The sequence below is a fragment of the Pseudopodoces humilis genome, chromosome 20 (assembly GCF_049639895.1).
Source record: "Pseudopodoces humilis isolate 2021_Gansu_Grassland_sample_001 chromosome 20, ASM4963989v1, whole genome shotgun sequence".
NCBI lineage: Eukaryota > Metazoa > Chordata > Aves > Passeriformes > Paridae > Pseudopodoces > Pseudopodoces humilis.
This window is the reverse complement of record NC_142219.1, coordinates 3,827,058-3,839,397: the sequence shown is the minus strand read 5'-3', so window position 1 is coordinate 3,839,397 and position 12,340 is coordinate 3,827,058. Positions and strand designations below refer to the sequence as shown.

General features: G+C 53.1%; 1 protein-coding gene across 1 annotated transcript in view; it reads right to left on the bottom strand.

Annotated features, from left to right (window-relative positions):
• Nucleotides 1-6,630: 6,630 nt before the first annotated feature.
• RPH3A (rabphilin 3A) overlaps nucleotides 6,631-12,340 on the bottom strand; it is a 29,666-nt gene continuing 23,956 nt past the window's right edge. Inside the window, exons 17-21 of the mRNA XM_088065192.1 lie at nucleotides 11,904-11,960; nucleotides 11,583-11,734; nucleotides 10,481-10,562; nucleotides 9,900-9,996; nucleotides 6,631-9,623 (exon numbers count right to left, since the gene is read on the bottom strand). Coding sequence (XP_087921318.1) covers nucleotides 9,493-9,623; nucleotides 9,900-9,996; nucleotides 10,481-10,562; nucleotides 11,583-11,734; nucleotides 11,904-11,960 — 519 coding nt within the window. The 3' untranslated portion in view covers nucleotides 6,631-9,492. The remainder of the gene's footprint in view (nucleotides 9,624-9,899; nucleotides 9,997-10,480; nucleotides 10,563-11,582; nucleotides 11,735-11,903; nucleotides 11,961-12,340) is intronic.

Sequence of the window (12,340 nt, the reverse complement as noted above, 5' to 3'; positions counted from 1 at the left end):
GGGCTCTTCTGGAGGGCTACGAGGGACAGAGCCCTGCCAGGGTGATGTCCTCGCCACGGTGACATCCCCACAGCCTGGCACGGCCCCTGGGAATACGGAAAAGGGCTTGTTTGTCCCCCAGAGTCTCCTCCTTCGCTCCAGGGAATGTCTCCGGGCACATTTGGGGCTGACACAAGCAGGGTCTCCTCTCCCTTCCCTCGGGAGGAGCAGCAGCTCCTCGGCAGTGTCCTCCTCTTTGTCCTGCTGTCCCTTCCTGTTCCCATCCCCGTTCCTGCCCCTGTTCCTATTTCTGTCCCTGTCCCCATCCCTGTCCCCACCCCATCCCCATCCCGGGGTGATTCCACTCCCTGACCGGGAGCCCTCCCTCACCAATCCATGCCCAAACTGGAATCAATTAAAACCCCTTTAATTACCGAGTGGAGGCGAAGGGAGCTGCAGCAGCAGGTGCTGCCGGGGTGCATTCCCAACATTCCCGCCGGGAATTCTGTGACTCAGCCCTGGGTTCGCTCCCGGTGCTCCATTATCCCCGATCAATAGAACAGTTATTACTTAATGGGCTAAAATTGTCATTCTGAGGGCCCAGATCTGCCTGTTCTGGCACTGCTAATTGGAGGGGGGCTTAATGAAAATGTAAATCCAGGCCCATTAATCAAACAATTATTTGAGAACCACGAGACAGCCGGCGCTGAACCTCATTAAGAAATAAACAAAGTTAATCAGCGAGCAGAAAACATTTACTAATCAGAGAGGTACATTGCAAGCAAGAAATATCAGGCAATCCTTTATTAAACATTCCCAAACCTGCTCCTCTCCTTAATAACCCGATATTCTGTCTTCCAGGAAGGCCCATCCTGGGTTTATTAAAGCATTTGTTCTGCTTTAGGGTCCACTGGGCACCGCAGAACAGAAATTCATTACTCTGCCAGAAGAATAATTGCATCAATTTCAAATAATAGGGCCAGGGCCCCTTTGGGGACAGGGGGTGGCACCTGATCCTGGGGCGGTTTGGGTTTAATTATTGGCATTTAGAGCTCGCCCAGCTCCAGAGTTAATTCTGATAAAAATAGAAAAATTGCAAAAATACCTAAAGATGGAGCTGGTGACACTTCCCTTCCTGGAAAACCTGCTTGTCAGGCAGAATTCTGGGACAAATGGGAATATTCACTCCCGACTTCCTCCTGCCCAGTGTCCCTTCCCATCATCCCCAATATTTCCAAAACCAGGAAAAGCTTCAGGTCCCTAAGCTGCTTTTCAGTTTCCCCTTTGACCCTGCAGCAGGGCTGGGATGTGGTCCTGATGTTTTATCCATAAATCCCATGGATTCTGCTGCTCCCATCCCATTCCTGCTCCTTTTCATCTCATCCATGGAGAGGTGTGGGATGGGGCTGAAAGTCCCTGGGATTGGGGGAGGGGGTTGGGAGGACACCCCAGCCTTGACACCTGAAGCCCCCAAAGCTCATCCCAATCCCTTTTCCCTGTGTTTTTCCAGAGCCACCATTAAGCTCATTTTCCTCCAGCCAGGCTAAACTGTTTATCCAAAGCCTCCGTCATTAGGTTAACGATTCTCAACGAATTATTTTATAATCATTTTTATAATTATTTTATCCACAGCCCGGCTCAAATCGAAGATGGGAAGTGGGGGAATGTCAGCAGCTCCGTCAGGAGAGATGGGCACGGGAGCCACGGGATGCTCAGTCCATTATCCTGCCCTTGGATATCCCACAGTCTGCAATGGTCCAGCTGCTGGGATGGATGAAGGTTGCACTGCCACCCCCAGCAGCTGTCCCATGGATGGGTGGCCCTGTGGCCCCCGAGCACAGGAGACTTCCCAGAACCTTCCCAGCGCTGCAGGACCGTGAGATTCCAGGGAACGGGAAAAGCTGGAATGACCCAAGCGGGTCCCTGTGTTACAGGAGCAGGTTCCCAACCTGCGGATCAGCACCTCCCCCGCAGCCCCGGGATGATTTCCAGGGCTCCAGCGCCATGCCCGTGTCGTTTTTCAAACAATTAAAGATAAAGAGGCCCGGGCGCAGCTCGTGTTTCGGGGTTAACGCTGCTGCCAAATATCATCACGTCAGAGCCGCCTGTAAAACAAAGGAGATCGATAAGATTCCCTCTCCAGGAGAGCGGCTCGGGGTTATCCTGCTGCTCCTGTGAACCCTTCCCTGGGACCTGCTGGGCTTGATTTCCCCTTTTCCCGGCTCTTTAATTCAGCAGCTGGTTAATGGGCTTTGCCTCGTTCTTCTGCTTCCTCCGCCAACCCAAGAAAAAGAATTTGGGTTGGAAGGGAGTTTAAAATTCATCCCGTTCCACCCCCTTTTATTTTCCACTATCCCAGGTTGCTCCAAGCCCCATCCAGCCTCACCTCGGGCCCTTCCAGGGATGGAAGGAGTCCGTTTTTCAGGGATATAACCTACCTTGATCACACCTGGCAGACCGGCTTTCCCTTAGGCAGCTTTTCATTCCCACTTTTCCTGCCTTTCTTTCCCCGAAAACCTTCCCAGCCGCTCGATCACAGCCGATTTGCAAGGCCAAGACATTTAAAACACCCTGAGAGCAGCCGGGGATGAAAGGCGTGAGCTCCAGCAAGGTGAGAGCTCCTGGAAACTCATCCTTTGGGAGAGCTTTGGAGATAAGGCAGAGCCTGAATTCCCCCTCTGGAAGTCCCACCTGCCTTTACAAAGGAGCGGGAGTCACACGGAGCTGAATAACTCGGATTTTAAAAGGAAAACACTCTTTGTTAGCGGCTGAATAAAGCCCTGATTTGCCGAGATCTTGGCTGTGGCACTCAGGGTTTCCATGACAGGGCTCTTATCAGGGAGATACCGATCTGTGCCCAGCTGGCCCTTAATTAACGATGCTGACCCTCATCAGGGGACAAAGAGGAGTGACAGAGACACCCGTGAATTTCTCAGGCTCCTTCCCTCTCAAATTCAGCCCATCCTGTTTACAAACACCCCCAAGGCTTCTCAGCGGCAATTCCCTTTGACCCGACCTAATTTATTTCTTTATTTTGTTCTCCTTTTTTGTCTGCCCCGATCAAGGCGAGCCTTTTTGGTTTTGTTTTTTTCTTTTTTATTTTTTTTTGTACAGCTTTTGAACGGAGTTTGTTGGGATTTTTTTTCCCAGCAAACCTGAGAAATCCGTTATCTCCGCAGCCCGAATGGATTCAGGGAACAGCTCAGATCTCTGAAAGCAGAAAACTGCGGTTTTTCCAGCCTGGTTCCAGCTGCTCCATCAGGCTTGGAAGGTCGGCATCCCACTACCTGATCTTCCCAATCCGCCTGTGACCTTGCATTCATGGCCCAGCATTCCCAAAATGTCCCCAAAGAAGCTGTGTCCGTGTCCCCCACACCGAGGATTCGGCACCTGCTGCTCCCCAGCTCCCATCCCGCTCCTGCCAGCCCCATATTCCATTCCAAACCCCTCCTGGATTCCAGGAAAATGCAGTTTTCCAGCTCTCGGTGCAGCAGCAGGATGGAAAAGGCTGGATCCCCACGGCAGGGAATGATCCCCTGCAGGATTTGGGAATAACATCCCATCTAAACGCACTCTCTCCCAGTTCAAAGCCATTCCCTGTGTCCTGGCCAACGCTGCTCTTTGAAATGCTGAGACCAGCTCAGCACCACAGCCCGGCTGGGATGGAGCGGGGTTGGTCGGAAAACAGCAAAGCCATGGAAGCAAAGCCACGGGATGATGGGAGCAGGGTGGGAAAGGTCGGAATTTGCCGCTTGTTTCTAATGAAATGCCACTTTCCACCCTGGGCAGCGTGGGAAGGTGCACAAATTATCCCAGCTGAGATTGGATTATCCCATGTGCTGGAGATCCCATCCCCATCCCCATCCCCATCCCTATCCCATCCCATCCCATCCCATCCCATCCCATCCCATCCCATCCCATCCCATCCCATCCCATCCCATCCCATCCCATCCCATCCCATCCCTATCCCATCCCATCCCTATCCCATCCCATCCCATCCCATCCCATCCCATCCCATCCCATCCCATCCCATCCCATCCCATCCCATCCCATCCCATTCCTCATTCCCACTCCATCTCCTGGGGCCTCTCCCAGTACAAACCAGTCACCGTTATGCCCAGTTCATATCCAGGCTGTGTTTAACCAGACTCCCTTTCCTTTTCCAATTCCCATTATCCCACGGTACTTTTCTTGGAGCGTGGAGTCTGCTGGAACCCGGGATTTACGGCAGCTCCTCCCACTCCTCTCCCCAGCTGCCCCAAGCCACCCTCCCACTCTGCAGCCCCCTGAGGGTCTCCCCTGGCCTCTCCCACTCAAGAGCCAACATTTCCCTGTGGAAAAAAACCATCCCAAAACTCAGCTTCCCCCGGGAAAACCTCTCAAGATCCTTCACCGCGGCAGTGGCCAGTAGCCCAGAGGAGGTGGTAGCGAAGCCCTGGGCACTGGAGAGGAAAGAGAAGAGTTTATTTTGTGCTGAGGACTGAGGAGATGAAAGCCATTGATCCCAGCTCGTAATTACATCGTTATCTCTGTCCTGGGAGATAAAGAGATTTCTCCCTGCTGGCTTTTGGAAAAGCTGGACTCAAAAGTGGATAGAGGAGGGATTTATTTATTTGAGCTCCTCTGTTTTTTTAAGTGGAATGTTAAAGAGGAAAATGCTTGGTTTATTTCTTTTTTTTCCACCCCCCAGGAGATGGGAAGCCAGGGAATGTTTCCCTCCTGCTCCAGGATCGGGCAGGAGATGAGGAGAGCTCTGTAACGTGGAAGTTTTAATGAATTATCCCGCAGGAGATAATCAGAAAACAGCACTGCCGGGCCTGAGTTGGGTCACTGGGTGATGCTGGGACCTCCTGGAGCCACGGGAGCCTCGCAGAGGAGCCAGGCTGGATTTCAGAGGAGTTCAACAACAGCCCAAGGCTTTGCCAACACCTCCATCCCATGGCTTTTCTCCAGGGATGGTCCTGGCGCCTCTCCCAGATCAGCCAAGGACCTGCCTGAGGTCCTGGCAGCTGCTAAAGGTGCTGCTGCCATCCCCATTTCCCACCCCCTGCATGAAGAGCAAACTGGGATGGATTTCCCAAGCACTGTAAATTCCTGCTCCTGACTGGCCAGAATTGGGATGAGAATCCATTGATTGCTCCAAAGGTGCAAATCCCATGAGCACACCAGGAAAAAAAGCGGCTGGAAGAGCGGAATGGTTCAGACGTGCCCAGATAGAATTAAAGCTGGGAAGCCACCTGCAGGAGCAGGAGATTCAAAGGATGGTCCTGAACAAGCCCAATTCGCAACCCAAGGAATTCCCTTCCAGAGAGGCTGAGAAAAAAAACGGAGGAGAAATAGGAATTAGAGAGTGTGAAGTATCCTCTCAAAATGGGAGGATAAATGGGAATTAGAGGGCCTAAAGGATTCTCTTTTATTCCCATGGATTTGCGCAGAATCCCTCTTTCCCTTCTTTGGAATAATTTTCCACTCAGGAATTCGCAACCATCCACAAACACCTCAACACATTCATCCCAGAGAATCCTCATCCCAGTCTTCATCTGGAGCTGGATGGTTTCTCTGCTGGGACCTCCTGGGTTGGATTTCTTGGCTGGGCGGTCTTGGATGGGACCGGGATTCCTCCACTGGGATTTCTCTGCTGGGCAGGAAAGGGAAAAGAGGAGGAAAAATCAACGAGAAGAACCCGACGCTGGAAAACAAAAACATTAAAAAGAAGTTAAAACTCAGTTTTAAGGGGGCGTTTTTCCCCAGAGTACAAAGCCAAAACTCTTCCCTGTCACTGAAGATTTGGAAAAGAAGCAGCGTTAGGAGCGGCTTTTTTTTGTTTTTTTGGTGTTTTTTTTATCCCCCGAAATTCCCAAATCCCTGGAAACAGCGGGATGTCCTTCCGGCACCTCCTTCCCGCTCCATCCCTGGAGCTCCGGTGACATCTGCTGCTGTCTCTGGGCATCGCCACCGGTCCCCACCCCACGATGGCACCGCCCGGGGGCTCCCACCAGCCTAAACCGAGCCTAAAAACTCCAGAATAAAAGGAAATAAATAAAAGGAAATAAAAATAAATAAAGGGGAGGGAATGAAAAGGAAATAAAAGGAAATAAATGGAAAATAAAAGGAAATAGAAGGAAATAAAAGAAGGAAATAAAGGAGGAATAGAAGGAAATGAAGGGAATAAATAAAAGGAAATAAAGGGAAATAAATAAAAGGAAATAAAAGGGAAATCAAAGGAAATGAAAGGAAACCGTTGCTTGGTTGAGCAGCAGCACAACGGGAGCTGCCACCGCCCGAGGGAGCGGCTCCTGCTCCCCAAACTGGGGGTGAGGGAGGGCACTGAGAGGGGGAAAAAAGCCTCCCACCACCACTCCTGCATTTCCTCAGGGCCTTCACCCCCAGGCACCAAGCGAGGGGGGAGCTCATGGATGATTTAAACCTGCATGATTTTACCCAGGATATTCCCAAACCCAGGAATTCCTGCTATCCCCCAGGAGGAGCCAGGATCTTCCCCCCACAACCACCCCCAACTCCTCAACATCTTGAGTGCAATGCCAATTCCAGCAGCCCCAGCCCCGCAGGAATTCCCAGAACCAGGCCCTCTGCCCAGCCCATGAGGTTCCTATTCCCACAGGGAGTGAAAGAAGGAAAAAAACGCGAGTGTTTTTTATTCTTTTTCCAATAGTCTCACTTTATTAGATACCACACCAAGAGAGGATGTTGTGCTGCATGCAGCGGAAGACTGGAGGATTCCTAATTCCTGTGTAACGTTTTCTCTCAACAGTTGTAAACTGATATTTGGCTGTAAAATCACTGCATGCGAGTCTGAATGCAAACAGCAGTAGAAGAGGCTTTTCATTTTCTTTTTTTTGCTTTTTTTTTTTGTTTGTTTGTTTGTTTGTTTGTTTTTCACCATTCCCAATCCATACGTGCATGCTTTATTTACAACAAAAAGAAGTCATTCAGGGCAGGAATTACCATCAGAAAAACTGAGAAGAGGGTGGGGCGGGCAGAGACCAGGACCGTGGTTTTGCACAATACCGAGGAGTTTGGCAAGTTGCACTTGATTTTTGGAGGTGCAAAGAGATGATCTGAGTATCCTTTTCCCAAAGAAAGCAGGCTGACCAGGGAATGGGAATACAGGATGGGATAAGGGTAACCTTAAGTGAGTTGTTCTGCACATACAAAGGAGGCTGGGCTGCTGCTGCAGGACTGGGAGAAATTAAGGGATTGCTTAAATAATGATTTTTAAAGTTTTTTGGTTTTTTTTACCCTTGGCCATACATTTCCCCAGCACAGCTCCGTGCCCAGGTGCTGCTCTGGGTATGAACAGGAATGTTTGGGCCAGATCCATCCCTCTGGAAATCTTATTATTAGAGTTATTAAGGGTTATTATGGAGTTATTGAGGTTGGTAAAGGGAGATCCTGGATCCCACAGCCCACCTGGAGCAGGGAGGCTTCAGCACAGGATGCAGAGAGAAACAGTCCAAAAGAACGGGATTGTTCCAGGCTGGGTCCTGGCCAGAGTCAGGAACGTCACCTTGACTGGCACAGAGGCAAGAATTCCATGAAAATACGGAAAATTCCAGGTTTCCTCTTCCATTCCACCCCTGTGTCCAAGCTCAGCGGAGCGATGGAAGAGGATTCCCAGCTCTGGGAGGGGTTGGGTTGGCTTTTCCCGCCTGGAGATCCAAGGAGGGAAAGGGCCAGGCTGGGCCAGCTCAGCACAGAGGGGTTTGTGTCACCCAGGGCTGGGGACACCCGGGGCACATCAGCTTCTGCTGGGAGACAGGGAAAATGCAGAAAACATCGGGAAAACAAAACTCATCCAACTCAAAGAGCGAGTGGCTGCAGCAGAGGGGGCAGGGGAGGTTTCACACAACATGCGCGGTGTGACAAAAAATTCCGTATATTCCATAGTGCTCAGTGTGCTCCTATCCACAGGGCTGTGCTTGGGGTTTTCTAGGGAATGGTTCCAGAGCCAGGGAACAGTTCTGAAGCCAGGGAATGGTTCTGGAGCAGTTCCGGAGCGAGGCAACGGTTCCGGAGCGGTTCCAGAGCTGTTCTGGAGCGAGGGAACGGTTCTGGAGTGGTTCTAGAGTGGTTCCGGATCAGTTCTAGAGCGGGGAACTGTTCCAGAGCGGTTCTAGAGCGGGGAACGGTTCCGGAGCGGTTCTAGAGCGGTTCCGGATCGGTTCTAGAGCGGGGAACGGTTCCGGAGCGGTTCTAGAGCGGTTCTAGAGCGGGGAACGGTTCCGGAGCAGTTCTAGAGCAGAGAACGGTTCTAGAGCGGTTCCGGATCGGTTCTAGAGCGGGGAACGGTTCTAGAGCGGTTCTAGAGCCAGGGAACGGTTCCGGAGCCAGGGAACGGTTCCAGAGCCAGGGAATGGTTCCTGCAGCTGCCTGTGCTCTCCTGATGTCCAGGCCATCAGTGCAGGCTGAGGCCAAAGGTTCTTGTGCAGAAAATTGGGGGAAAAAAAATGAAAGAAAACCAAACCAGAACAACCCAAGCCTGGAAGATCTCGGACCATTCCAGCTAATTCCAGGAGTTGGGGTGGTTTAAAGCAACAATCCTTGCACACATCAGGGGGCTGGGGGGAAGTAGCAGCTCCCTCAGCTTCCCTCCTGAGGAACAGAAAATCCTTGGAAGCAGGAGGGGTCTGAGGGGACCCAGGTGCCGCCTTCAGGTCTGGGCCAGTCACTACTACACAGCTCAGAGGTGAAGAGGAGGTAGTCACAACCCTAAAACACAGCCGGGCTCCTACAGCAGCGGAGTCCCCGAATTCCTCGGGCGAAGGAACCGCCCGCGGCGGCTGGAAACGACGGGAACCAACCCAAACCTGCTTCCCTGCGGGCACAGAGCTCCCTAAACCCTTCCTCGTCGCTGTTACTGTGTTGGTGGTGGATCTTCTCAGCAAAAGGATGTGCCACAACATTGCTCAGGTGGGCCAAACCAGAGGTGAAGCTCAAGCAGGACTCGCAGGATGAGGCCGGTGACACCGGATTTGGCCTAACCACGACGACACGGACACCAGGCGACGGTGACACCCACACCAAAGCCAAGGAGCTTTTTCGTTATTGCAACTGAGGTATTGAGATCACACAAGCAGGACAGGCTGATGCTCCCAAGCCCAGCACTCCCATCTCCCGCCGGGAGACGCCGGAGCCGCCAGGAGCGGAGGCTGGAAGGACACAGAGCGTCAGAAACGCGACGGGAACGCTGCCACGGGGAGCAGGGAGGGAGAGAGAGAGGGGAACAGTCAGGAGGGAACTATTGCTTGCCAAAATTACACACCAGGGGAACTCGACGGCCTCCCTCCCCCAGCTGAAAATAAATAAAGGGGAATAGAAAAGATCTGGGGGAGTTTTCAGTGGAAGGGAGGGTGGAGGGGGCTCGGGGGAGGTGGAGGACCCTGGGATCAGAGGCTGTAGCAAGGCGTGGCTGCGCTGGAAGACGGACACCAGGGACATCAGGGACCTAGAGGGGCGTGGCAGAGGGTGGGGAGAGCCGGGCAGGGGCTCCCTTTAATCGCTGGCGACGTGGTTCTCGTTCTGCAGGGTGTGCCAGCGCTCGATCTTCTTGTCCTTGTTCTTCAAACACTCGTACCAGTGTTTCAAGCGCTCGCCCTTGGCCGTGATCCCCAGCTGGCAACCGCCTGGGAAAAGGGGAGAGGAGTTTGTGTCCAGAGGTGATGCTGGCGTTCCAGGAAATCACACCTCACGCCCTGCAAGGCTTTTTCCACCTCCTGGATGAAAAATCTAATGGAAGCACCTGGAGATGCTTTTCCTGCCCAGAAGACCTTCCAGGGGTGGCACCAGATTCCATCATCCCACCTGGGCAGGTGACCCAGGCCCCCCTCCCATCCAGCAAACCCCACACCAGGCACCAAAGCCGTGCCCCAGAGGGCAGAGACTTGCAGCTCAGCACTGACCGATGTAGTCGTTGGATTTTCCGATGTCGTAATCCCAGACGGAAATGTCCAGGGATTTCTTGGCCAGGTCGCTGTGTTTGATGTCATAGAAGAACTCCTGCAGGAATGGGAACACCAGTGTGAACCCCAAAGGAAGACACACCCTAAAAGCTGCAGTTAAAGGGTTGGACCCGATCTCTGTCCAGCCTGGATTCAAAATCCAAGGAGAGGATGGTTAAAATACAATTAAGGAAGGAAAAAACGCTCCTTCCCTGTGGCTTTTCCAGGAGCTGAGCTCACCCCTTGCACCTACGTGAGCCCTTCCCAGGTGTCCCATCAAAGCAGCTCCAGTGGAGAATTTCCAGTTTCCACCCTCATCCCACCCACATCCCCAGCTGGGATGGCACGGATCCGGCAGCAGGGAGCTCCTGGGGGGTGTGGTGCTGCCATGGCAAAGTCATTCCCAAAATATTCCCGAGCACAGGAGTGGGAAAGGAGCTTGAGCAAAGAGGCCAAGCCTTGGGGATTTTGTCTTCCACCTCCTCCATTCAACACGGTTTTCAGTGGATTGATTTAATAATTAAAAAAATACCCATCCATACCTCGTTAAACTCAGGATTCAACGTTTTCTTCTTAATCTGTGTCTTGTGCTTTGCCTTTTTGCCCATGTCAGGTTTCAGCCAACTGGGGGCAACAGGAAACAGCTCAAAATTCAAGTGCAAGAAGAGTGGGAGTTTATAAGCTTAAAAAGTGCATTTCTGGGCTGGATGAGATTTATTTAGGGCCAGTCTCCCTTCCCACCTTCCAGAGGATGTGGGAAAAGTGTGGGGCTGGGGCTGTGCAGCCTGGCTGCCGATCCAGAACTCAATTTAGAGCTGGGATTAATTAGATCTCTGTTAGAAGCCGATTTAAAAACGTAAAGCCACCATCTTCTGTTTGTGGAAATGGAGAATACAACAAATAAAGAGAGACCGGGAAGGGAAACTGTTCAGTTCCACCGAGCTACAAAAAGATGAGCAGAATGTGTTCAACATGAGAATTACTGAATGAGTTTTATGGAGAGCAGAGGGTTTTTTTCTGAAGGCAAAGTTAAAAAACAGGTGCAAAACCCCACCAGGAATGACTGCAGGGATCTCTCCGTGGTGTAGCTCACGAGGTCGGAATAAAAACCTTATTCCCCCACATTCCCAGGAGCCACGTGGGTTTATGGGGCAGCAAGTGGGGCACAGAAGGACACGGAGCCACCTCTGTCCTGCAGCCAGGGTGGGTCAGAGGTGGAGAGAAGGACCCCCCCTGTCCTCCAGCTTCCACTGTCCCCGGATTCCCACCAAGCCCTTGATGGGTCACGGGTGGGAATCCCACTCCTACGGATCCTGGGGAAGTTGGGCACCTCCACCTTGGGCTGCAGCCCCAAACCCATCCCCTTTGTGTCCTTTGTTTGCAGACACAAGGTGACCAGTCAAAGGTTGGACTCCCAAAGTCTTTCCCAGCCTTTAACAATCCTGGGGTTCTCCATGAGGTTCCCACAGGACCCGGGCACTTGGGGAGCGACACACCCAAGGGCTGGCTCAGCACCCCTGAGCCCCACCCACAACGGGAACACCGCTGGACAGCTCCCGCCGCGCGAGGCCTCCAGAGGAAGGAGCACAGCAGGCGGCTCCACGGCCGCGTGCTCCAGCCCGGAGCCGTTCCCGGCTCACTCACAGCTTGACGAAGGGATCCGAGTATCCGTTGGCGTCCATGGCCGCCAGGTGCACGCAGCGCACGATGCCCACGATGAGCCCGCCCTGCTGGGTGCTGTACATGAGGGACACCAGGATCTTCCCGCGCTCCTCCACGTCCCCACCGCGATCCACCTGCGGGAGAGGCGGGCGTGGAGGAGCCGGGCCAGGAAGAACTCAGCGGGGGAGCGGGAGGGGTGAGATGGATATCAGGGAATGTCGGATCTCCGTGACCGCGGGGGATAACGGGGTTGTACACGAGGGATGGGGCGTGGATGGAGATTGTCCCGCTCCGAGGACTCACCTCCTCTTCGTACAGAGCCATCCCACGGGATGCGCCGGTCGTTCCGGTGCGCTTCGTCTGGGATGGGAAAGGGATAAGGAAACTGCCGTGAATGACCGGGAGAGGCACCATCCCACAGCAAAAAAAACCTGGGAATGCCGGCAGCCCAGCTCCTGCGCTGCACTCTGGAGTGGAAAGGCCTCAGGAATGTCCATCTGCTCCATCAACCCCCACCCCAGGAGATCCAACGGGGGACAGAGCAACCTCCACGGTGCCATCCACCCGCAGGGGCTGGCAGTGCCAGCAGGAGCAGGCCCTGGAGTCACTTCCCATGGATTCCCACCACACCCTCATCTCCTGGCCTTGGGATGTCGCATCAGCCCAGGCACAGGTGGGAATCCAACTCCTAAAGGTGCCAGAGAAGTCAGGCACCTCCAGCCTCTCCCTGCATCCCTCAG